General features: G+C 41.2%; 1 protein-coding gene across 1 annotated transcript in view; it reads right to left on the bottom strand.

Annotated features, from left to right (window-relative positions):
* Positions 1-1,454: 1,454 nt before the first annotated feature.
* The window catches only part of SORCS3 (sortilin-related VPS10 domain containing receptor 3), a gene marked incomplete at its 5' end in the record, with an annotated part of 198,980 nt that continues 174,065 nt past the window's right edge, over positions 1,455-26,369 (bottom strand). Inside the window, 9 exons of the mRNA XM_009871634.1 lie at positions 1,455-1,519; positions 2,070-2,230; positions 6,438-6,543; positions 8,587-8,686; positions 10,478-10,609; positions 12,262-12,374; positions 14,996-15,119; positions 19,147-19,280; positions 22,339-22,525. Coding sequence (XP_009869936.1) covers positions 1,455-1,519; positions 2,070-2,230; positions 6,438-6,543; positions 8,587-8,686; positions 10,478-10,609; positions 12,262-12,374; positions 14,996-15,119; positions 19,147-19,280; positions 22,339-22,525 — 1,122 coding nt within the window. The remainder of the gene's footprint in view (positions 1,520-2,069; positions 2,231-6,437; positions 6,544-8,586; positions 8,687-10,477; positions 10,610-12,261; positions 12,375-14,995; positions 15,120-19,146; positions 19,281-22,338; positions 22,526-26,369) is intronic.

Genomic DNA, 26,369 nt, shown 5'->3' with positions numbered 1-26,369 from the left:
AGACCTTTCCAAGCTCAGTTGCGCATACCTGACCCTGTACCTCCCTCTTTAAAGAGCAGTCGTTAATTGCATGCATCACGCACAGCCAAAATCTACTACTCTGGCACAACTCGAACAGCACTTTACTTCACCAGCTTAATTGCTAAACTGCATGACTTCTCACTGGAAATAAAGCTACTGCAACCTGGCCCGTAGCTGAGCTTGCAGTTGTACTCAGTTGTAGTTTGCCCACACTGAGATGGTGATAATTCCATGTTTGTTTTCCTCGTTTTCCCTAATGGATGTCACCGAGATCCTTCTCAGAAGTGGACAACAGTGACAGAGGTGAATAAATGATGGATGTCATTGAAATATTCAAGACAGGCTCATAGTCTGTTCTGAGAACATCTTTTTCTGTTCCACCATAGGAAAAGATACTATAAATAAAATTTAAAAAAAAAGCCTTGCAGTTATACACAGAGAAATAAAACTATACTGTTTATAGACAGCAGTGTCAGATTGAAATATGACAGACAACTGGAACACGCTTGGAACCAAAGCATGATTCAAGTGCCCACCATGGTCCCTGGCTGGCGTGTGTGAGTGTGCGCAAGTGTGTGTGTGTGTGTGTGTGTGTGTGTGCGCACGCGCGTGCGTGTGCGTGCATGTGTGTATGCAGTTCAGGTTTTGTTTTAAACATATCTTCTTTTACTAAACATTAAATTATTTCCCAAGAAATAAAAAGCTATGTACATTGTAATTATCTACAGTAGGCCTTCAGCATCCTCGCTATTCACATGCACGGGGTTTGGGCTGCATTTATAAACTCAGGCACGCTCCTTCATCGCTTGTGGTGCTGTCCCCTCCAGCCAATCTGCAGTCCAAGGAACACTGACATGTATGTTTGCTCTGATTTTATTTCCTTTCTCAGGAGCCAACAGTGCCAGAGGGTGACTGAAATTAAAAGCAATTAAAAGAGGCAAGATCCTGCAGAAAGCTGAGACATGCATGTCGTTGGAAAGCGAGGGCTGTTGGCATGATGCAGAGCCTGGCCCAACAATCCAGCCTGAGCCCTCTGGCAGGATGAAGTAGCTGATTCATGACTTATTTTGAAAAGGGGTGGAAAAGGACAACTTACCTACAGCATGCTGCCTAAGGTACTTTGCCTACTTGTTGGATTTGAACACTTAATTCCCATTCTGTATTTAACGGGAAGCTGGCATTCAAATCCCATTGCACACTTCAGTCATTCTTCTCTTTTTATTTCTAATCTGATGAGTATTCCCTAAATATGAAGACCTCCTGCTATTTATGAATGCAGCCCTGGTAAACAGAAAAAGCCCACCCCATCCCCTCCCAAATGATAATAATGACATATAACTCTTTTTTCATAATAATAATAATAATAATAATTATAACAATAATAATTACAAATAAAAAGTCAGAAATGTTGTAGACCAAGTGGATTCTCAGTATTAAACACTAGTGCAGTTGGGGATTTCCTTTGTGCTTTCACTGTTGGCAATTGTTGAGATGCTTCCTGTGGAGAAGAAAATGGAGAAGAGAGTCAGTGCAGTGGCTTCAACAGTTTGGTCTATATTGCTTCTCACTCCTTCTTAGAATGTGCTCGTCTAAGTGTAAGAGTAAAGACAGAAAAGGTGCTTCAAAGTAACAGACCCTTTTTTGTATTGGCAATTAGCATGGAGCTTGCAGACAACTTGTTACTACAGCTCAGCTGATCAGCAGTAAACTCATTAAGCTATTAGGGACATACTCACTCGTAACGCTAGCATGCCAACATGTGTAAGCTTGGCTCAGCCGATTCTTCTGAGGATTCAGGGAATTTAGGACCCCTTCACAGAAGAGACAGGGTCAGGAATGAGCACAGATGTGAGTCACAGGTGTTACTAACTCCTGTATCCCTATTGCTGTTTCCTGTTACCATGTTGCAGAGAGAGATTGGCTCCCTCTCTCCGTGTCTCAGGCTCTGTTTGTACCCGGGGTCATAGTTGATGCCTCACCCAATACCCCAATGACCAACGTCCTCATCCAGACTATGAAACAAACCCCGGCTGAGGGTTGTCTCTCACCCATCGCTCGCGTGTCCAGCTCTTTGTCCATCAGCTCCTCAGGGTCTGTGAACTCACTCAGAGTGATTTTGGGGGCATTTTCACTTTGGCTAACAGAGCCAATCATTTCCTGCTCCTTGTCATGCTGAACTTGGGCATAGATGTTAATCCAAGGGATTTTCCTGCACATGAAAAGAAGACAAGAGGTTATATTTTGTAACACACAGATCCTTGGCATGTCATTAATCAGACCAACTAAAATGAGACCAATCCCAGAAATACAGTACTGGCAGGGATGCAAACTATCAGCTCTCAGAATGATGAAAGCATCACAGTGGTGTTCGGCTCTGAAAGTGCCATCAGCATCCTCTAAATTCAACATCAGCCTAAAGCTACCCCAAATCTCAGGCCACTGCCTTCTTATGCTGTGCTCCAAGGCTTCTCCAGTTGTAAACAACTTCTCCTGTGCAACCTGCTCTAGGTAAACCTGCTCTGGCAGAGGGGTTGGTCTAGATGATCTCCAGAGGTCCCTTCCAACTCCAACAATTCTGTGATTCTGTGATTTTGTGATTCTATGAAACCAAAAGTAAAAAACAATTTAAGCACTACTATCAGCTGAGAAGAAAATTGTTAGGCTTGTTTCTGTTGACAGGCCCACAGTGGCTCAGCAGCAGCTGCCACATTAGAAAGAGTTATAAAGAACTGGTCCTGCCTCAGAATACAGAAAGGACTTGGACCTCATACTACCCACCTAAAGTCTATTTGTTACCATTCCATTGCAAAACCAGTTTGCCATGCTATGGATCGTGCAAGTTTGCAGGGACTTATTTTCCTTTGCTGCTTGGGAAGTCAAGAAAGTGGAAGGATTATTTCTTCCTTCTTCCAAGAGAAGTTAACTTGGACTGCTAGAATGATATCCTTGAAAGTCAGTAAGACAGACAGATAGGCTTTGACATATAGTTAGATAGTAAACCATGGAGGAATGTTAAGTTTAAAATGAGAGAATTGAAAAGTAACATATTAAGCATCGTGGGGGTTGCTAGGATCACCTGTGTGTAGGTGCTTGTTGGAAGGTAACTGACTGTTTTTTAATGCCCTTAAAAGGACTATGTGCCATGCAGTCCACATTGCTAAAATAAGAAAAATTCAGAGAATTTATTCACTTTCTTAAAGCACAGGGGAGAGAAAGAAGATGTGTTCAAAACAGGTTATATAAAGTGCCAACTCTGTATGCTAATCTGTCTGCTTTTGGATATATCAGAGACTGAAAGCAGTGGAAATTGCCTCAACTCTTACGAATTCAATAGATCTATGTTGATCCTATTTCAGTGAAGTTCTGGCCTCAAACGACTTGTGCTACTGTCTTGGTTTGGCACGCTGTTCTTAACCAGCAGCAAGCAGGACATATTTGGTATGTTTAGCGGCAGTTAACAAACCTCATGTTCTTCTCCCTTTCTCCTGACCTCTCTTTCTAATCTTCAGACATGTCTCAGATCACTGTAAGACATAAGCACTACACTGGAAATGCATACATTGGATGAGAAAGGACAAATGCATTCCCATGGGATTTAAGCACCCAGAATATGTCTGGAGGTGTGTAGAGGTGTGGAATGAGAACACGCCTGGTGATATCGGAGGACTTAAGTTTTACTTCCAAACAACGCAATGGTAGAGAAGTGATAGCCTTCTGAGCTCTGAGAGGAAAGGTGAGAAAAGCTCTTTAGAGTTGGGAGGCAGAGAGCCTCCAGGTACTTCAGAGAGTTTTTACTTATTATTACCCTACTCTTCCTCCTTCCTTCCTTTTCCTCCTCAACAAGCACCTGTCTGACTGCAGTCTTCAATGTGACTGCTGCGCCTGTATAATAGTCTGTGTGCAAACCAGGAAAGCACCAATTCTGTAAAGCTGCAGAATTAAAAGTTCATGCAGGCCCATGCACTCCCCACAACATTTTCCTGCAAGCAAAAGTTCTGTATTCAGGCTGGGATTACTATTAATCAGAAAAGTATATATGGCTAATGGATCTCTGCATCATGAAGAGCTGGAGGAAAGCTTTCGGTTTTACCTCTTTTTTCCATTAAGAATTGTCTGCTCTCACTTGTGATCCATTGATGTGGAGGTTTTAGAGCTGAAAAGTTGCTTTCTGTTCTGAAAAATCAAGCTGAGGACACCCTGAGCATCTGACTTAATCCTAAACTTTGTCCGTTTAACCTGGGTTTGTCCTCTTTTGGACAGAGCAGATAAGAGGCGACAGCAAGTTGATGGAAGTTCCTGGACAGGAAAAACAATGCTTTAACCACCTTCCCCCTCATTCCCAAACTGTATATATACAATTTTCAGACAGATTTTAACAAGACACGGTCTTTCCAGCCCTGGAACACAGCACAAGGCTAAGGGCTGCTACGATTAAGGTTCTGGATGCTTAAGTAGTACAAAAGTAAGGTTTATGACCTGTAGTAGCATAACATGACCTGAAGACTGCCAAAGCAAAGTGGATTACCAAGGTCCTCACTGCTCTCTGGCAGCCAGAATATGCAGGCCCTTCTTCCTAATAACTGATTGCTGACCACAGAACCAAAGACATTAAGCCAAACCTAAGAAACCATCTCACCGAGACACAAAGGCAAGCAAGTCTTACAAAGGATTGTACCTACATCTTGACACATTTCAGAGACTTCTTTGCTCTCCTCATTCTACATCTGGGAGTGAGAGAAATCATCAGCTGCCCCCCCAGCCATTATTAAGCCAATGCCTTAAACAAGTCCCATGTCCCATTCCCCATTCACCTGGGAAGCTGTATTCCACCTCATAGAAGCACAGAGAGGATTTCAGACCGCAACAAGCAAGTCATGCTGAAGGCCTGGAAATCTGCACCTGAGCACGGGTTCTCTGGAAATTGTCCTGGGCCACAACTGTCCTGCCAAGTCAGTGGGAGCTTGACAGAAAATACTGATGTGCACAGGATCACAGAATCACAGAATGCTAGGGGTTGGAAAGGACCTCGAAAGATCATCACCTTCAACCTCCTCGCCAGAGCAGGATCACCTACAGTAGATCGCACAGGAACGCCTCCAGGCGGGTTTTGAAGGTCTCCAGAGAAGCAGACTCCACACTCTCCCTGGGCAGCCTGTGCCAGTTCTCTGTCACACTCATAGTGAAAAAGTTTTTCTAATGTTTTTGTGGAACCTCCTATGCTCCAGCTTGCATCCACTGCCCCTTGTCTTAACATTGGACATCACTGAGAAGAGCCTGGTTCCATCCTCCTGACACTCAGCCTTTACATAGCTATAAACATTAATAAGGTCACCCCTCAGTCACCTCTCAAGAACTAGAAGCAATGTCACCCACTGATTTTGACAACGGTTAAGGCAAAAGGTTAGAAATGAGGAGAGCTTTAAACCCCTAGACTAGAATACATGTCTATGTCATCATTCCATTTTTAATATTGTTTGTGTCCCACTAACATCATGAGAGAGTATGAGCCTTATCTTGGGCCCAGAAAAGTTGGACAAACACCTAACTAGAATTGGGACAGGAAAACCTCTAGCTTCTCTATTTGGAGGAACTACTCACATCCAGGTTTTATTTATTTATTTTTTAAAGTCAGACTCAGCTTTCGCTTCTAATACAATATTTCCACTGGATCTGGACATACTGACCATTTAACACACTAAGTAGTGTACCGAATGCAAAGTTCCTCCTATGGAGCTCCATCTGTCTAACATACACAGTCATAAGGCAGCCTGTCAACAAACAGGCCATTTGTATCCCATATTTTGTTTCACAGCTTGCAGCAGTAAAGTGCCATGGGCCAGCACAGGTCCTGGCTGCTGCCAGGAAGTAAATGGTTTATATTAACATCTGGCAAAGAAAATCTCAGCACAGATTCCCAAAGGCATTTTGATGCTTAACACAAAATTTTCTGGTTTTGAGTCTCCCATCCTTAGCATAATCACTCCTGTTCTTCTGCAAGACTATACTATTCACTTTGCAAGATACAGATTAGATACTGCTGCAGCAAGGCAGCTGACTAGGTGGATACAGACTGTATGAAAACATCCATCATAGAATTTTTTGACTAAGTGTGTGTTGTGTAGCTCAATAGTCACTGAGCACATAGGGTTCCTATTTCTGGTCTGTGGCTCAAACACATCTGCTGACACAGGTCACAGTTGGATTTCTGAGCTCCTGGTGAGTTTTCAGAGACTGAGTTTGTGATGGAAGGGCAGTAGATGGTTTTCTTTCTATATATGAGAAATAAGGAACTATACTGGTCTAAGCTTTAGGCCAGCATAACTCGCTCTACATCTGCTATCTAGGCACTGCTCTGTCTAGATTTCATGTAAACCACCTTGCTTTCTCCTCTCATCCTGCAAAGTTTCTCAACTTACCTCTTGAATTTGTAGATTAAAAAAACAGCCAAGCCTACAAACACCACAGACAACAACATCAGCATCGCTGAACTGCTGTGACCCGTGCTGGAATCAACAAGGGGTGCTGCAGGAGGAAAGGCAGAACATTACATTGGCAAGACATTATTAGGGAACATTTAAGTACCAGAGAGTTAAGCTCAACTCTGTCTTTGCCACACCAACTTTATCACCACTGCATGGTGCATGCTGTTTTCAGCAAGACCAATCAGTAGGAAACAAATTGACTCTCTTGTCCTTTGAATGCCAAGCTCCCTTTTCAAGACAGTACAGTCTAATGTCTAGTAGTGAAAAGGCACAACAAGTCACACTTAGCCAAACGACTGATCACTCTTGTGTTAACAGTCTGGGCCACTTCTTTTCAGGCTTTTCCAGGGAATGGAAATGAAATTTAGGAAGTGTAACTTAATGCATGTCAATTGCCCTTTGGAGAAGCTATCTCTGAGCATCCATGAAGAGCACGACTCCCGTCTTCCAAGGACATATGTCTGTCTCACACATGACAGGGATCCAATCTTGTAAGAAGTCTCAAGGTTCATCCCTGTATTGGTCCTTACAGACTCTTAACTGAGTCAGTTTTCATAATACAGAGGAGCCCAAAGCAATAGTCCTAGATCCAAGCATGCACTACATTACAACATTTTGGAGATTTGTTCCATCTATCCTTGACATTTTGGGTGGGCTAAATAAAGTGTATTACTATATCTTGTTTATGTAGCTACTCCTACAGCTCATGGAAGCAGACCATCTTAATAGCCTGAGCACTCTGCTGAGAATCAAGAGTCTGATGAGAAGTCACTAATGATGCACAAATGATTATAAGCAGCATCTGAGTGTTTCTCACTCTGTACAAATATGTGGGTTTGGTTTTTTACTGTTCTCTATTCTTTTTCGGCCTCTCAGAAGATGAAGACAAAGTCTATGCAAATAGAGTCACTGTTAAGAGTTCCATCAACAAATTTTTACACCGAAGAGTCTGATCCTTCTAGTTTTCTGCTTCTACTAATTCTACAGGCTTTCGTGTGAAAAAGAACCTACTGTCATTTCATCTGAGTCAAAATACTATGGGAATTGTCATGAAACAAATGCAGTAGCCCCACTGGTAGGGGATGGAAGAATAGTTGAGTCATGTAAGCTAAATCCACACTTTGAAAAGTCTCATTGCAAATCCATTCAATCCAGCCTACTCCTATTAACATCTGACTCTCATAGTCAGAAAGTAAAGCAAAGAGGCATTACCTGTAGGGTAGGTCACAAGCCTTGGTTTAGGCCAGTTTTTGGCTCTCTGAAAGTCTCATGTAAAAAGAAGTTGAGGTGTATTATCATGGGACATGAATCCCAGTCTTTTGGAGAGGCTATCAGCTATGTCACAGGCACAAGATCCCGCATTTCAGACAATCACAAGTGCAGTCATAAAAAGCAAGGGCAAAAATAAACCCATCATCTCTTTTGTAGTCATAACTGTCTCAGCCATAGCTGAGCTTCACATGAGGCTGCCCGAAATACTCAGCAGTAGCTGAGAGCTTCACACTAGGGTAGTTTAAAGCAAAGGGGGTGATGAAGCTTAAAGTGACTATTCATTGCTCTGTGTGAAAATGAAGCATTGTAATTCAAATAATTTCTAATTTGTAGAAGTCTATATTCAGGCACATATTCCCTTTAAGAGGTGTAGATTTTTTTCAAGAGTACTTTGCCCCTACAAAGCTTTTTGGTTAGTCATAACATTAACAAGCCCTTTGCAATAAGGATTTGATCCAATATCCATGAAAGTTAGTAATACTCTCAATGAATTCCACAGATGCCCAATGAGGGCTTAGTAGAACACCATTCACCTGATTTTCTAAAATACTTGAAAAGCATCAATGTGCTAGTTAATTAAGCCATTGGGAACTCTTAAAGGGTACTTTCAATACTTGTACAAACTGGTGCATGAAGATTCCACTGCTGGATTCTGTTTTTAACACCTCCTGCTTCTACCACAGGCAATGTCTTAATACAATCAGTCCTACATATCTCAGTAGCACATAGCAAGCTGTGAGTGCTCTGATGTAGACTGGTTCCCCTGAAAGCCTTAAAAGAACCACGACTATGCATTTGACTTCACACTCACCTAACGTTAACTGCGTAACATACACAATGACTTCAACACCAGGCTTCAGTTCAAACTGGACCAGGTTCTGGTTGAGAGCATTAAAAAGGATTTCTACCACCTGACAAAATAACAAGAGGTACAGTAGTTACAATATAGAAGACAGCAAACTCTGGAGAACATTCATGTAGCCTAGGAATGGTGACTAGTATCTCTTACTGGCTTCAGGAAGAGAAGGAAACCAACAGATTGAGGAAGTGGAAAGAAACATGTACATGTGCTTTGGACAGAATTGAGCGTTACTGCATGTAAGTCTCCCTACAGGACTTTTGAGACTCACAGTGTATGTTATTATACATCTAGTGAGAAGCAAACCAAGAAATGCACTTGGAAATCACTGACATACTGGCCTTTTACTGATAGGTGATGGAACTGAGTGAGGTAGCCCAGCCTAATAACACTTCTTTACTCACATTGGTTCAGGACAATCCTAGTCACATAGCTCCTGTTTAAATAGGCACTTGGGAATGAGACAATCCAGTTTTGAAGACTAATGGCAAACTTGCTGTATTTCTTCCTCATTTGAAAGAGGGGTCTTGGACTAGAGTTTGCTCATGGCTCAGGAATCCAGCTATGATATGTTATCTGGATGCCTCAAACATACTTGGCATGTCACACTAAAGCCTGAATTTGTTAATGCCTGGTCTCCCTAGAGTAGTTGTGATGGTCAGGGCACAGCTACTGAGTAGTTCTGATGGCTAACTTTACAGGGCAGAGTTCCTCAAGTAGAAATCACAACAACAGGAGCCAAGTACAGCTGAATAGACTGTCAAAAAAAAAAAAATTAGATCACTAGAGCGTCAGGCTTCATGGTCAGCTAGTGAGAAACCTAATCTGAGGCGTGTGCATAATGCTCACATATGAAATATTGAAACAACAGCTTGTTCTGAGGAAATTCTAATATGGGTAGATCCTACAGAACAGGATGGAAATTACTTCAAGAAAATCCCTTCAAAAATGTTTCCAACCTTCCCACTACAACATTTCTCTTTTACACACCACCACAAATTTAAGAGGCCAGATTTGCCCGCTTCCTAGGACAAATGTACTACTCTGAGGGGACTGACTTTGCTCAGTGGGTGGCACGGGCTTCCACAGAATTCAGCAGTTCTCTGAATTATTTAATGTTTGATCACAGAAGAGTTACTCCTCTAAGAGTTACCTGGCGATAGGCTCACACATAGTTTTCATGCAGTAAAAAAGCTGCATACAAGAACATTAGCTAGGACTTTCCAGCAGTACTTTACTCCTTTGCCTTTATAGAGCTGACTTAATCACTTGGTAATTCTAGCATGAAAGCTTCAGCAGACTAGTGCTGTTGTTCCTAGCTCTTCCCTTGCCCACGTATCACTGTTGCTATTCATCACTGTAATTACCTATTTATCTAAATGGATGGATACTGTAACTTCCAAATATAGTTTGCACATGCCATTCGCTGCCGCAGAAAAAAGAGGTCTTGTTCCAGTGATATACGAGTTGAAGAGCCTGATTTATTTTTAGTAAACCTCAGTATATTATCTTGCTGCTTTGGCCTCTGTCTATTAGCATTCCTCTAGGGAGTAGAAGGAGTACATATTCAAGGTTCCTTTGGCCATAACTACTGTAATAAGGACACACCACTAATCTAGGAAGAACCACTGCTAGTGGAATGTGACATATCTCAGTGAGATATTAGAAAAGCCTGTTTTTCCTTTGAAAATCATTTTCTTTCATGCCTTAAACCATAGTGCCACAGTCCCAGATGCATTCAATTCCATCACACTTATAATAAGTAATTTCCAATGCTGCACAAGTTAAGGGGCCCATCTTCAAATAACAGGCACAAATGTTCCATTAATCCTTATTTTCTTACTTGCTCCAGATCAGCCTCACTGCTTTTCCTCCTCTCTGTTGTGTTTTTATTGGGCAGTATGAAGAGTTCAGCAGAAGTAGGAAGCCCAGGAAATACAGCTACCAAGATCTGTTCATCACTGATACCAGTCACCTAGAAGAAAAAAAAAGGAGGTCTCTCACTCCGGTTCTGCTACCACTACTTTTCTTTCACTATGGGAAACTATGCTCCCAACAGATTGTTATTTGCCAGCTCCACTGTAGTTGTTGTGGTCCGCATGAGCTGTTCTGCCCATTTGGTGTGTCAGAAATAGGAGTTCTGATAATGATTCACTCAGTTTCTAGAAGTAAACATAGGCTTGACAACAGCCCTGGATCCAAAGATGCCATACATGAACAACTTCATGTCTCCAGTGAGAGAATCTTTACTGTTGGGGCTGATTGGGAGGCCTGTGCTAGGAACTGCTCACTTTGCTGAACCAAGTCAGTTCCACACACAACTCTCACGATGGTCTTCAGCATGACCTGCCCACTGAGGCTGCTGCCCTCTCTCCCCAAATCCAAGCTGTGCATCTTCAGTAGGGCAGGAAACCTCTCCCCCCTCAAAAACTCTCTGCTTTGTGAGGCTAATGCCATTAGCTCTCCAGTCCTACCCCACCTCAAGTTCCTTGCCCTCATCCTTGAACTGAAATGTGTCAACACGGCAGCCCGTTCCTGGTGATCCGTCCTACCAGCGTAGGCCACAGGCTGCAACCAAATAGTCACAAAAGGATTTCTGTGGTTGTCTGTAACCATTCATAGGTACAACCCAATTAATTTCTTCTTTTCTGCAAGCTTGACTCTGAATACAGTAAAAGGGAATAACAGTTTAAAAAAATGAACTTATGATTTTCTAAAATGGGAAAACAATCAAGGCAACTCTTTATAAACAGTGAATGTGGGCTGCAGATGAGAAAAGCTGAGAAGGAATGTACTTTCCTGGTACCCTGATTTCTGGCCTTCATTTCTAAGAACAGCTGTAGCCAAAACAAAAAAAAAAAGCAGGATATATTTTTGGCAGAATGTTAAAAACCACAAAAGCTTGCCTAAATCTATCTCCTGATTTCACACAAACCCAAAGTCCCTGGCTATTTGATATCATAAATTATTCTGTCCCCTTTCCTGCAATAATACAAGTGCTAGTTTACATATTCTAATTAACCCCAAAGGAAGATCTAGTATCTTCTACCCACACAAGTGCCTATGTCCTGTAGTTTAAAGGTAAGTTTATTTTCCATCTGAATTCCCATTTTTTGCCCCAGTTGGAAAGGCAGTAGAGCTTTATAATGGTCACCAGTTGCTACGCTTAACTGTATGATGAACTCCTGACTGAGTATCAGGAAGAGGTAAAAATATCTTGCTTATGCATCCAACATACTACAATGTCCGTCTTCTGCGATGAAGTAGATCAGCTGTTTAACAACACACAGTAACACTACTCAAATGTTTGCAGAAGAGAACAGTAGGTACTCTAATATCAACTTGTCAAAATAAGAATAATAATGATACTGTTACAGTCTAGAATTTTTAAAGTCCTCAAGGATATTAAAAGCTAAAAAGCACCACAGAAACATTAATAAAAGTAATTATAATATTTCCACAAAATTCCCAATATAGTTTGCCTCTGTATTAAGAAGCTGTCTATCAATTTAAAATTATAGCTTCATTTCTGCTGTTCTTCCCCATTCTTCTAAGATAGCATGTTGAAAAAGTGCATGTTTTAACAGCATAGTCAATGTTACTGCAGACAAGGACAAAGGTGCTCACCTGTGCTAGAGCTCTCTTGATGACTTTGCCAATGTCTTGTCTCCATTCGGGGATGTCAGGGTTATGGTAGTCCAAGTTGGGAGAAAATGACAGGAGCTGAGATTGGAAATATTCTGGAACACAAAACCAGTATTTATGAGAATATTAAATGGGCAGTGTTCAGAGTACAACTAAGGGTGCAGACACAACAGGAAGACCATAATTAAATTATCTTAAAGCAAGAAAGAGAGGAAAGGATGAAGAAAGAAAAAGGGCTGGCTAACACTAAGCAGGACAGAAAGTTTACAAGGAAAGAATTCTTGTAACTGTTCTTATAAAGGACATTTTGCCCTAATGCCAACTTTTGTGTCTTTTCCCAAAGAATTGTAGCATGAGCGGTGAGAGGATGCCTTCCCTTCATGATGCCTCTGGGCTTTGTAATTTTGCCACTCAACTTCATCAGATTCTGCTCAGAAGGAAGTTGACCAGTACATAAGGCAGCACCTGCCTGAAATTTGGAAGGTCTGTGCCATTGCATGCATTGTGCACTGCAAAGCAAACACTGTAAGTAATGTTTTCAAAAGGAGGTATTATCTGTTTGGTCCCCTGGAGGGAAGCCATGAGTGGTTAATACCTCAACAAATCAGAACCCAGTGGTGCTAATAACTGGCTAATCAAGCAACGGCTATTCATGAAACACTTTGAAATCACTTCCTAATTGACTGATTGCAGGGAGGAAGAAAAGCTTCATAGACTTAAAATACAGAGCAATTTAATTTTTCCTTCAATTCCAACTCTTCCCTCTGGTGTCACTGGAGACCAAGCCTGGAATCCTTATGACAACTGTATACAATGGATTTGGGCCAGTGGGACTTGTCAGGGTAGAAGACACTATCCTTTCTGGTTTTGGAGATGTGCTGTGCATCACCTTGAAGCACCTGATCTCCAGACACTTCAAATAAGTACCATTAATCATTTCTAAGAAGGTACTAGTTATAGGTCAAGATAAATCAGCAAGAGTATAAATGAGGAAATTCACAGAATAGCAGGGATATGCCAGCACAGTATTTATGTTGCATCTTTTGCAAGATCTGTTATTTCTTTTTAGATGGTGCAATATATTTTTTAATTAAAAACTCTTTTTTAAGTTCTGAAGGCTTAACCCAGAGCCTGATATATGAAGTCTTTGACGTTTGAATCCTCCATACTATGTCCAATTTAATTTTTGAGTAAATTCTGGTCTGCTAATCACAATCTGAAAAATAAATCTCCTTCACTGCTAGCACCAGAAAGCCATGTCTTCACACCTAGAGCCATAATAACTTAACATAGGGCACAGACAAGGATATAGATTTAGCAGAGTGCATGTTCACCAAAGGTGTGACTCGTTTATGTACTCAGACTTGAACTAAGCACTAGAGTGAGGGAGGGTCTGGAAGCACTCCTTCCTTATACCAGGTCATTCTGCAGCATGGTGCTGCACAGGACTCTTTGGACATTCCAACTGGATCAATTTGCGGTAAAGCCCAAAGCTTTGGATCTTTTAAATAGACAGAATGGTAAAATTTCTTAGAAGGTGCTTAAAAACAGAGAATGAGGAGTGCTCTGTGGGACCTCCAAGGACCAAAGATTGAGATCACCTGCGGGGACCCCTCTCAGATATGTTTTATTCCAGAAGCTAGTGGAAAGTTTCCCAGAAGTAAACACTGCATTTTGTGATGCTCAGAACAATCAGAGGGTTACTTACAATTGTTAATAGCAAGTTTGGGTATTACTAAATCATATTAACAAATTATTAAAACCCAGTGCATTTCACAGCCAGGCAGTCAATAAATATCTATTTAGCTGGTTGTTAAATCTGAGCATACAGCTTTGCAGTCACCAGCAGGACATTTATTTATATTCAATTACTGAAACAAGACACACATAGTTCAATTACACAGTGCAACCCGAGTTACTTGAAGCCCAGGTCTCTCAGTAAAACTTGCTATCCAAACAAAAGCTTGTCCTCAAATGCTGGATGCCAATAACTAGATCAGGAAAATGAAGAATAGCCTAGGGTGGTAATTATTCTCTGGAGAAATCTCAAAGCCCTGGCCAAAAAGATGCAGAGAGAGACATTCGACTCAGCCTTTATCAAGCCCTTAACAGGACAGGCTCTGTTGTCTGCCAAAAGGTGCTTTTTGGAGTCCATGAGGTGCAGATATGGCAAGAATATACCAGATATTACTGACAGGGAAGTCCAGTGGACACACTCAGATCTCCAGCTGTGGCATGGTAGATGGGCAGAAATACCAACAACAGAGTCATTTCTGCCCCCTGTTTTCCAGACCCCTCCTGTTTATAGAGTCATTGCATAAAGAGAAACACCAGCTTTATGCAGGCCACCTTAATCATGATGCACTATGACTATTTTTTTCTATAGCTAGGCAGCAGAGGGAGGGCAGTCTGGCTACATATTTACATGTTTTTTCTCCTCAGACTTCCCAGTCAGAGTGTACAGACAGACCAACAGGCAAAGGAGACACCAGCCACTTTACTACAGTGCTAGCTTACAAATTTGAGTAGCTGCAAAATCCAATTCAATTTTGTATTTTGTGACCATGACATATCTCAGCTCTTTGTTTAGACTCTGTCTTCAGAGGTTCCTCCAGGCACTAGGGAGTTCACAGAGTTCCTTTTGGCTCAGTAGCGACTATCTGATCTTCACCCCCAGATACCCCCCTGAGATGTGATTGCAAAAGGCTGAGGGTACCATGCACTGCGATCTCCTTCGTGTCTTGGATAAGGGTGTTGCCCGCAGCAACTTGCACAGTGACAGTGTTCATCCCTTCCACTGCAAAGACGTGTGAGATGCTGCTCTCCAAGGTGATGAGGGGCTGTAAAAGGTCAACACAGATGGAGATATCAAAATCAGGGTGAGATTAACTCAGGATCACAACACGCATCTGACTAATCCACTAGGCCATAAAAGCCTTCTTTCGTTCTGATACACAAATGGTGCTCTCAGCTTGCGTGTCCTGCTAAGGCATAAATGTAGCCCAAACACCACCCACTGAGAAATGCCCCACAGGCAAAAGTTTCTCTCACTTCAGTAAATACTTCTTCCACTGAATGCAATCTATTATGCTATGAGGACCTCAGTAGAGCACAGTCAGCAATTGTAGACTTAGTGCTGCAGAATTCAGTGTTGTACACACACACACACGTATGCGTATTCAGCACAGTTGCTGTATCAGCTGTACGAAACACAGAGTACAGCTCAAAACAGCATTGAACATAAAACAAATGCTTCTTTCAACAGTCCATATTGTTCAGATTCAGGGCCAGCCCTTGCTCTTATGAGCACAAATCCATCAAATCTATCTATCTATCTATCTATCTAGGAGCAACTCTCCTCAGGTCAGAGTGAGGGCACCCAGCATTGCCCTGTCCACACTTTGAGCCTGTAAGCTAGCTCCAATTGTAAGCTGGCAACCATGCTAACGAGGCTGAAATCGTGGCATAATACCAGCTGCCAAAGCTGTCTGAATGGTTTCCAGAGAAAAGTTGACCTGAATTTAGCCAGCTCAGAGCCCTGGCAGAGAAAGCTGACATTACCTGCACCTTCTCAAACAAAAACGTCCTTGACAGCACTATAGCTCTCCTCTTTGAACTGGAAACTCACACACTTATACACATCTAGATTAAAGAAGTGCACCATGTTTGGGAAAAGAGATTTGTATATTGAAAAGCAAAGGTCTAACCCTCACAGTGCCATTGATTTGACAGCTGGTCTATAGACAAACCTCTTTGTTTAGACTGAACCATTAAAATAGAAATAGAGATATGAGCCTCCATTGCAAAAGCACACAGAGATCTAAGAGCACAGGTAAAGCCCTTGGCACAAGCTATTGTTCCTTCACTATACTGCCCATTTGTTTCCAGAGGAAAGCCCCTCAACATGGACCTTCCAGCTCTCATACTTCATCCCATCTGACTGCCAACCTTCCTGCACTTCGCAACAGTGGCCATATACGCCATTTTCATAGCCAAATCAAAATTTCCACTGGCATTGGCCAGAGTGGGAAATACATTTCCTTTCCTGCAGAATGTGACCTTCCTTCGACCCCTTCATCCATGAGCTAAAAAGCAGTAGGAAAAAAAACCATCTCTGTTTGATTGCATGGTACTCGCAGACCAAGTCAGCAAGGATGCCAGCTTGTGTTAGCCCAGCTAACATATACTGAGATATACACAAGCAGAATGGGCCTCTATCAAACTGCAGTGATATTCACAATCTTCCTGGAGGTTACAGGTTGTGATTCTGTACAAAGGCAGTAAGAGGAAGCAATCTAGCCTTTAAAATTACAGTTTTTCCTTTTTGTATCTGTGTATGCTGGATATTCCATTAGCATGGATGACTTCACCTCCATCATGGAGTTCTAATACTCCACCAACTCCTTAATTTTAATTCAGGCACCAAGACCTGGAAACTAACTCTAAATTAAATCAAGTTGCTTAAAAGGTTCATTTGCTCAAACCTATTAGACAGCTGGACACATTTATTAAACTGGACCTGTGTTAATCCAAGCAAATTGGCCTTTGGGTATACTGCAAAAATTAGCACAGGAGAAATTCAGTACAATGGTTCCAGCTGGGTGGGGAGGGCAGCAGAAGAGCATCAGCCAGGTCATTTGAGTCTAAGACAACATTCATCTGTGCAGCAACACAGAGAGTACCTTAGTGAGACTGCAGGGTGTTACAAGACACATCTGGTTCTGCCTGAACTGCCTATGGGCTGAACAGGAAAAGAAGCTGTGATCCCTCAGCATGGAACTAGAATACAACATCTAACAATACCTGTCAGTATGCACAATATTACGCATGTCAGCCTTTAATCTGCACACAAGTCAGTGTCCCCATATTCCACCTGTACTTAGAGCACCACAGTCTGCCAATGAGTGGGCACAGAGAAGGATCTGACATGTACATTAGACATCCCAGGAGAAATTTTCATGTGATGCGGACTGTTGTCCTGGAAAAAAAAGGTGGTTGCTGCTGTTATGTCTATATCCTTTGTCATACTTGTGTTAGAGTGGAAGTACATTTCATGAGGTAGCTGGAAATAATGCTTTGCAAAGAATAAAAGGTCCTCTAGGTCTTTGATTTGGCCACAGGTTAAGTGGCACTATCTTTACTAATCTACATCTCAACATATTCCAGCAACATGTACAATCACCCTAAGGTATCATAAGGATCAGCTACTCATTGTGCAGCTACGTCCAAAGCACCTCTCCCAAACACATCCATATCTGCTTGTACTCTGTTGCCTATGGGTCTGAAATTTAAGCTAGAAGATAAAACATATAACAGATCATATTTACAACCTAGATGCAAGTACCATGAAAGTCATATGGAAATCTTCAGCAAACACCACTGCTTTGGTCTACCTTTTCTAGATTACTTCCTACTTCAAAATATTTTTTTTAAGGCCCTATTCACAACCAACTTCCTTACCGAGAAAAAAAACAAGTGGCAGGAAAACTCCAACAACTAGGCACACTGGAGGGCTTAAGTAGATGATCAAATTACCAGCACCTAAATTGTCTCAGATGTATTTTCATGGCTGTTAATGTGTGAGCACTGAGCCAAAAATATCTGAACTGTAATGTGATTTTGCATCCTTTTCTTTCAGTGCAGTATAAAGTATGTGGAATTATCTGGTACTTGTCGTGGACTAGATGCGTGCATGTGGGTGGCTGCGTAGCTCAGGTAGGGTGCAGTAAGTTGCAAAGTTATAGTAAGTGGGTTTTGTTCCTGAGCTCTTCTGGTGTTTCAATTGTGCTTCCACAAAAATAGCTAGAGTTCTTACAATAAGCTTCCTAACTTAATGTAAAACCCCAGTACACACAGTGTTTATTGCTTCTTTTTTTTTCCTTGCTGTTGTTGGTAGCTAGGGTAAGAGGTTAAAAACCAAGCAGCTTTGTCAAAGAGAAAATAAAATACTTCTGTGCCTGCTATTTTTTATCTCAAGCTCCATATTTCACGTAAAATCCCTTTTTTTTTCTACTGTGATCTCACCTCAGTGCACACCTTCAACTGCAACTTAATAACGTACACAATGTTGTTACTTAAACTGCTTTTGCAAATAACAGCAGACACCACATTGCAAAATCATCAGCTGCATGTTGCACAACTGTAATAACGGAGGATGGTGTCTGTGTGTCAGCTTCTCACTCCTAAAGCCTACAGTAAACAATCCTGCTCTCTCCATTTGAAAGCATGACCACGATTGGCAGTTTCACTTACTTGAATTATTGATTAAAAAGCTCTTTATATGGCTCTTTTTGCCAATCATTTGAAAATTCACTACAAAGAAGTCTCTAATCCTTCTCTAATATACCCAAGACTGTGAGCAATGGTCACGGATGGACAAAAACAATTCATTAAGAGTCTAGCTTGAAATTCTAGATACAACTGCTTTTATGAATACAAACAGCTTTAAAGCATTGTGTTGGAATCCAACATTATATACTGTGTACTGGTACATAATTGAAACTCCCACGGTTATTTGAACACCAGCATTTTTTAAACACTGTGTTGAAAGCTAGTATTATCCCATATATAGTGGTATATAACTCAGTTAAGTTGCAAGTGAACAGTGCTAATAACAGTGGTCTTTAGAGCTCAATAGGGCTGATAACAACCAGATGTAAAAAAGTAATGACTCCTAAGAACAACACAAAATAGGAGGAAATAAACTCACAAAGGCTGAGGTTCATATAACGACAACCCTTTTAAAACAAGGAAGAAACTAAAACACAAAACAAGCAAAGGCAAGAAGTTTTTATTAGGGTTGAGAGAGTTCCCTGTTTGGTGCAACAAGCTTAGGAAGCAAAAATGAACCAAAATGCATTTTTGTACCTTAGTGCTGTTACCAAACCACCAGAAGTAGGTAAGTGTGCCTGCCTGGCTGGGCCACACAACTGCAGTAATGTTGATGTCCTTATTTCTGATAGCTACAAAGGGAACGCTCAGATGGACGTGCTCCACTGGACCTGTGGGAAGGGAGAATTCATTATGAGAGGCTTTGAGTTAAATCCTCCCCGCACAGTAGTGAACAGCAAGGATCTTTCCTCCAAATAAATCAAATATCTTATATCAGCAGTGAGACCCTCTTGTAGCAATAGAAGAGAATTTCAGCAGTCAATAAGCAACAGAAAAAGATACCAGATTAATAAACATAAAATCATGTATTTTTTTTTCCTCACTCTTCATTCTAGGGGAGCAAGAAGCGTACATTTTCCACAGTGCTAATTTCAGACAGGGTTGGCACTGTGTTTAGAGGAATCTTTAAAAAGCAGCTTGAAGAACAATAAACTGGCTTTGCACTGGACGAGGCAAGTTGCTGTTGAAAGCTTGAGGGATAGGATGTGAGAGAAGAAGGTGTATTCCTGAAAATATATCCACTGAGCTACTAAGATTTGTGGGAAAATTATTTTAGCCAAGATGTCTTAAATCTGATTATACATGAGGCATTTATGACTAGATTAAATACATCCTGACAGTTTTTTAGAAGGTCTCCAAAATAAAGATTCATGATTTTGGATATCCTTGCTATCTTTTTAACTTCGGCCTGATCTTAAGAAATCTTGGGGGAGTCAGTTATGAAAAGTCAGGAACTACCTGAAAGATGTGTGCTTTGGTATATTACAGCATTTAACTGTCAGAAGAATTAATTTCTCAAACACTGAAAAAATAACAAGGTATCAAATTGTGTCTAATAGATGCAAACGTTCTACTGAGTCCAGTGCATAAAGTCCAGAATTAAGAAGACAATTCTTCTCCAGAAAAAATGGCATTTAAAAAATTCTGAAGTTTTGTTTGCTAGTTTGTTTAAAGCTTTTACTACAACCATTGTTTTCCTTCTTGTTGATTTTTTTTGTTTTACCAGTACTGAATTTCAGCTGGTAACTGCTGCAGATCTGACAGTGTACCTGAGTCTTTCTGGATGGTACCTTTTACAACACAGCAAACTGAAAGACTATCACTGTGAGAAGGAACGGATGAAATAAGAAAGAAGATTTATTTATTTATAATAAGATATTAATTCTGGGAAGCAGGAAATTTGCTGATTTTAACTGAGACAATCTTTTTGTGTTACCTCTCAGCTCTTCAAGCGTGAAATGGGGACATTAATAATTTTTCCAACTACTTGCATTAAGAGGATTTTAGAGAGCAAGAGCTGTTCTTTTACCACCAGAACATACAGCTCTCTGGACAGGGACAATGGGACATCGCTCTTGCTTTTGGCTGCTTAAAACTTGTTCTTTTTTGCCCCTTTCCCAATAGGTTTCTACCAGCAAGTCAATTTCGAACTCCTTCCATAGCACGTACTCTGGGTTCCCAAGAATAGCAGGCTTCCCCAAATATTTTGTGACAGTGCATGTAAGAGGAAAAACACTAGTATCTTCCCTTCCTTTAAATGAATAGATGAGCAGCTTGACAGCAGATTTGAGAAAGATGAGTGACCACTAATAAAGCTGCAGGATATAAAACTACTGTTGCTTGAGGCCAAGGAGCTTCTTTGTCTTTTTTTTTTTTTTTCAGCACAGGATTCCAGTGCCAGACAGACTGTATAATAAGGGTGATTTATACAGCAGGCATTTTTGTCTGTACATTTGAGCTTGAAGGTCAAACCTCCTATATTGACTAGTACATCCAGACATATTTAAAGTCTAGTACTGAGTTATCACCTTATTTAAGTGTTAAGCATGAATGTAAATGCTTGCAAAATGCATCCCTAGTGATTATGATAATAAGATGGCCACCTAAGAACACTATAAAGTCAAAGGAGAGATTTGAGAGGCTGAGGAAGAAGAAGGTAGAGCACAGCCAGGCCCAGCAACTGCCCCTCATGTCATTCTGCTCTAAAATGTTCACCACGAAAAAGCAGTTCCTGTGAGAAAAATCAGATAATCCATACAAAGCTAGTTGTTATTACCAGTTAACCATCACTTTTGTCAGCTAATGGCCCAAGGTGAAGGAAAAAACAGTTAATGCTCTAATAACAGGTTGTTAAATATAGCAATGATTGACTTTGAGGGAATTATGAGCATAATAAAAGCTTCAAGGAACATTTATTCCTTCACACAGAGAGCCTGAAATTAGAAAGAAGAAAAAGAGTTCTTGACTTTAGGAAAATTCTGATTCCCTTCCTTCCAGCAGAAAAACCTCAAGTAAAAGACAGGATAGAAGACATTCTTACAGGCTAAGGGAAAAGGCAGACATGGCTATGAACACCATTAGGAGCAAAACCAACAAGGTACATCTGAACACAGACAGAGCTCTCTGCCCAGGAGATCTAGTAGTCTGAGAGCAGGACAGAGAGCTGGGATCTTCCTGATCTCATCCTGCATTCCACACCCTCTGCTCTCTCCTGTGGCTTTGAGAATGCCAGCTGGGTGCTCTGTATTTGAGTCTGCTCATTTGCACTGAACTACCAAATGAGAGAGAAAAGTCAGGGATGCATATAAAACACATGAAATACGAAAAGCAGCGCATTAGCCCTCAGTACATTCATATCCCAGCAAGTATGCACAGCATAATGCTTTTCATTTATTTAATAACCACTGTAAACTCCCAAATCCTTAATAACCAACTCAAAATTTACTATATTAATCTAAACCTCTTGGTATTAGAAGCATACTGAAAACACATTTAGACTTTGTTTCATACGCTGTTTGGTCTTTCACCCTTTGAGAAAGCCCGAGAAATGTTTTCAGACTTTTCTCTGGGGCTCTGAGAAAACTGATCTAGTTAAAGATCTCATTGCAGAGGGGTTGGACTAGATGAACTTTAAAGGTCCCTTACATCGCAAAACATTCTATGATTCTCTGTATCTGTGAGAACTGCAAATATACTTGTGTTAAAAGAAATTTCCTCTTCATTCAATACAGTTTACTTAACAAGATGTCTAAAAGTCCAAGCCTTTGGGAGAGTGTGAGCTGCATATGCAGATGGGTTTACATGTATTCTTAGGTTCCACTGGAGTTGCAGGGATTTTCAGTGAGGCCAGATGTTCACCCAAGGAATCTAGCAGCTGGAAGTACTTACAGACCACATGCAGGAAGAGGACAGCAGTGTCGGAGCCCAGGCTGTTCTCTGCATATGCTGTCACCTGAAAGATTCCAGCACTCTTATACACATGCCGGATGCCATTCTCAACAGGGCTGAAATTAGCATAGGACACTGCAATGCCATCTCCAAAATCAAGCTGAATGTTCGTCCTTTGGAGATCACCCTGCAACAGAGAAGACTGGATTAAGAACTGGACTGATAAGAGGGATTTATATTACCCTACATCCCACCTTTCAGTTTTATTTCATTATCATGGATGAAAACTCGTAACTTTACCAAAAAAAAGCCTAGCTTTGTTCTGCCCGTCCCCAAAGCGGCCAAAATTAAATCAACGCCAGGTAATTATACACAAGCAATGCTTATAATAGATGAACATTTACACCTGTAAAGAGGTGTTATTCCTCCATCTTGGATTTAGAGATTTTGAGATGGCAGAGTGCCAAACATGCATGTATCATAGGGACCCAAATCTGAATTATCTAACGCAATGCACGGTTGGGATTATGTCACTGAATTGGCCAGGGCTTTGCACAGCCCTTCATTGAATGGATGGTGCCCGACAAGTACCTCCGTCAGAGGCAGTGAGATGGGAGGCACTACTCTGACGGTAGGCTAAATGCTAACTGAAGAGCACACAGGCACACGGCAGCATCAGGAATGCTCTGGAGACAGGACAATGGTTGAAGTGGCTCTCCAACACACTCCAGAGAAACAGAATCTCGTCACTAAGATGCTGTAAGCCTAGTCAAAGATGGTTTTCCAGGTTTCCCATAGAGTCAGTGAAAGAAACAGAAAGAAAGACAGCAAGAGACCAACACTTCCCATCCTAAGAGAACTAAGACAGGTAACACGAGTCATCTCCTGCGAATATCCATCCCTGCACCCTGATGATAGTGCAGATGACTAGATATGTAACTTCAGGATGGCTGAATTTACACAGGTTGAGTCCCACACCAAGGACTGCCAGGTTTTGTCTAATGTCAGTCAACACAGAGATAGGGCCTGGATACACAGGAGAATGAAGCAGATGAGGAGAAAATCCCTTCTAGGATCACTGTCAATGACAGCTATTAAATGAAGGAGGGAACAACGACAAAAGACTCCAGCACTGCAGGCATTGTCTAGAGGTAGCAGCTGCACTGTTTTAATTTAAATTGTGCTTTGAACTAATATAGTTGAACTGTAGAAGTGTCTGTTACTCAGTTGTACCCAGCTGACTAAAATTAACACAAAACAAGGCTAATTTAAACAGACCTAACGCCTAAAGCCCACTGCAGTGATTTCTTCATTAAACCAAAATAAAACTACATCTCAGATTAAATCTCAGTAGCTTTCTGCATACATATAAAATGCGTTGGCCCAAGCAGTTTTCGTTCATTAAAGGCCTTCACTGTATTCACTATGGGTGAAGATAACACTACCTTTCAGAGAAGCTTCTAGTCTAAAATTTAAACCAATCCCCAGATACACTGTGAAAAAATTACGGAATTTCAAATTAAAATTAAAAAAATATCTGCTCCTAAATTTAACTGTGTTTGCTTGTCTGCTGTTGTTTTATTTTTTAAGTAGGAGATTCAAAAACATTTCATGGCCATCTCATTAACCCCATTATAGCTGTAAATGTACAGGATCAAAGCTAATGTGCAGTTCCAGTACACAATGATCTAAGGGAGTGAAGCAAACATGAAGCTCACAGCCAGTTCTGATGTACCTCCAATCCCTTCACAGCCAGCTCAAAGCCTGCAAGATCCTACATCCACTGGGCTCACTGAAAAAGACCACTGAACTCACAGATTCCACTAAAGTCTCTAGGCCTGGTATTGCACAATTGTGACTTACTAGAAAAACTCTGCAGATTGGACAAAGGGAAAAGACTGCTTGGGACAACCATACCTGTGACAGTGCCTATGAGTTTTAGAGCTGAAAGAACCAGCTTTCTTCTGAGCAGTGTGTGAGGCAAAACACATGGCTTGCAGCTTCAATTCTGACTACGAACCTCACATCTATAAACGATTTATCACATGGTCCAATCACATTCATGCATAGCACAGATCCATTATGGATCATGACTTCTTACCATCCCAGGACAGTCAAGATAAAGGCAGAATATTGGCTGGATGATGGAAAAAAAAGGTCCTTAAATCAAGATTAAGTAGTTTTAACTCAAACGATCAGCAGTCAAAGGTGCACAACAAAGGTTCCTGCAGCCAGATGGAAATATTCATGAAAGCCAGGAGCTCCTAGCTCTTGCCTCTCAGTGACTCCAAACTCCTGGGACCTGCTGTCTCACTAGCAGTTGCCATCTGCCTCTGGAAGTGGCAATCACAGTACTGACACAGGTGAGATGCTCTGTTCTGCTACTGCTCCCAGTCCTGAAAATGCACCTGATCTGGTCCTTTGCATGGAAACCTGGAGCACAGACAAGAAGCCAGAGTACACCGAGACAAGACCCCTATGTAGGTGATCAGGACTGCAGCACACCTCACAGAATTTATCTTCCTCATAGGCTATGCCAGTATTAATGATTCATGTGTTTTAGGAATATCTGTAGGAAGGTATTTTTCAGATGTGAATTTGCCTTGAGTGTATAGTTGGAGTCTTCAGGTACATAACCATACAATCAGGGTTATTATAAGTAGTTTTTGAAATATGAGTATTTGGTTATATGTGTTAGATCTCTCTCCTTTCCTTGCTCCATCATTTCCATCCCACAGGAGCCAGGGGAGTTTTGTCTATTGACTCAAACAGGGCATGCTTTTCACCTCTGCCCTATTAGGACATCCAAAATACAGTATATACCAAAAAAAAAACCATAGAGGACTGGAATAGTAGTGACTTTAAAACCTATCTATAAAATTACGCAGCCAATAATATCCTTTTGACATAGAGTTTTTTTAAGTCACTCTAAAAAATTCCCTAGCAGGGGTAAAATGACACTCTTGGGATGTTCAGTTATTTGACAGAAAGGCTCCCACAACTGGTTAAACCTTTCAAAGTCGCTTCTCAAGGGAACATACTAAGACCACAAGTTCATCTCGTATGGAAGACACTGAATAGAGGATAAAAATTTGATCCAGGCTGGATTCAGCACTAGTGACCTCAGGCTGAAATCTCTTGCATCCATCATGGTAACTCCCTTCTCATGCCTTACACTTCTCTTTGCTGTTTCCTCTTTGCTTCTCCAGTATGACTCTGTCTGAAATTAGGTGTGAAATGGAGAAGGAGGAACAGATTTGTCATCACTAAACAGTAACAATGATCTTTCCACCCAGTTATGAGAGTTGGGTCTTCATTGCAAAGCCTGCCCATCACACTGATCATGTTTTCTTTCTCCTTGTGGTACCTCTGTATCCAGTATACAAAGTACCAAAACAAGTGTCCTAGTTTCACACAGGTTGTCAGATATTGTGGGGTTTATGTATATAACCAAAACTAGAAATGGATGTGAGGAATTGCAAATGCAAAAAGATCACCTGTCTCCATATATACTCAAAAGGCACATTTCACTGCTTTAAACCCTCTAAAGTAGCAGACATGAATGAGCTAAGGGCTGTTGCAAAGATTGGAGCTCTGCATACTGAAATTAGTGAGCAGGCAAAGGGTAGTGGAATGGGTAGAGAGAAGTATTGCCACGGAACAGCCCTTCAAGTTGTCTCCCTATCAAGACTAGCCTGGCAAAGTTTTCCTGCCTGGAAGCCACACTAGCAAAATTGTGAAAAAAACCAAACCTGTAGAAACAGAATAGTGGTTGAAATTTTGACCTTCTGAAGTTAACTACCAATATTTCAGGAGGGCTGTATTTCATTCGATATATGCTTGGGGCAGGTACAGCCGGGGAGTGGAGTGTATAGATACAACGTATTTTGGTTCTTCTAATGAAACTCCAAACCTTGCAAACTGTAACCCTGTTACAAAGCCTTGCTGTCACCTTGTAATCAATGGAAGAAGGAAGCTGTGAGATGGCATAAACAGAAGACAAAGGAATAGAACAGTTCAGTAACTGCAGC

This window comes from Apaloderma vittatum, unplaced genomic scaffold, assembly GCF_000703405.1.
Source record: "Apaloderma vittatum isolate BGI_N311 unplaced genomic scaffold, ASM70340v1 scaffold866, whole genome shotgun sequence".
Classification (NCBI taxonomy): Eukaryota; Metazoa; Chordata; class Aves; order Trogoniformes; family Trogonidae; genus Apaloderma; species Apaloderma vittatum.
This window is presented reverse-complemented; position numbering and strand designations above follow the sequence as displayed.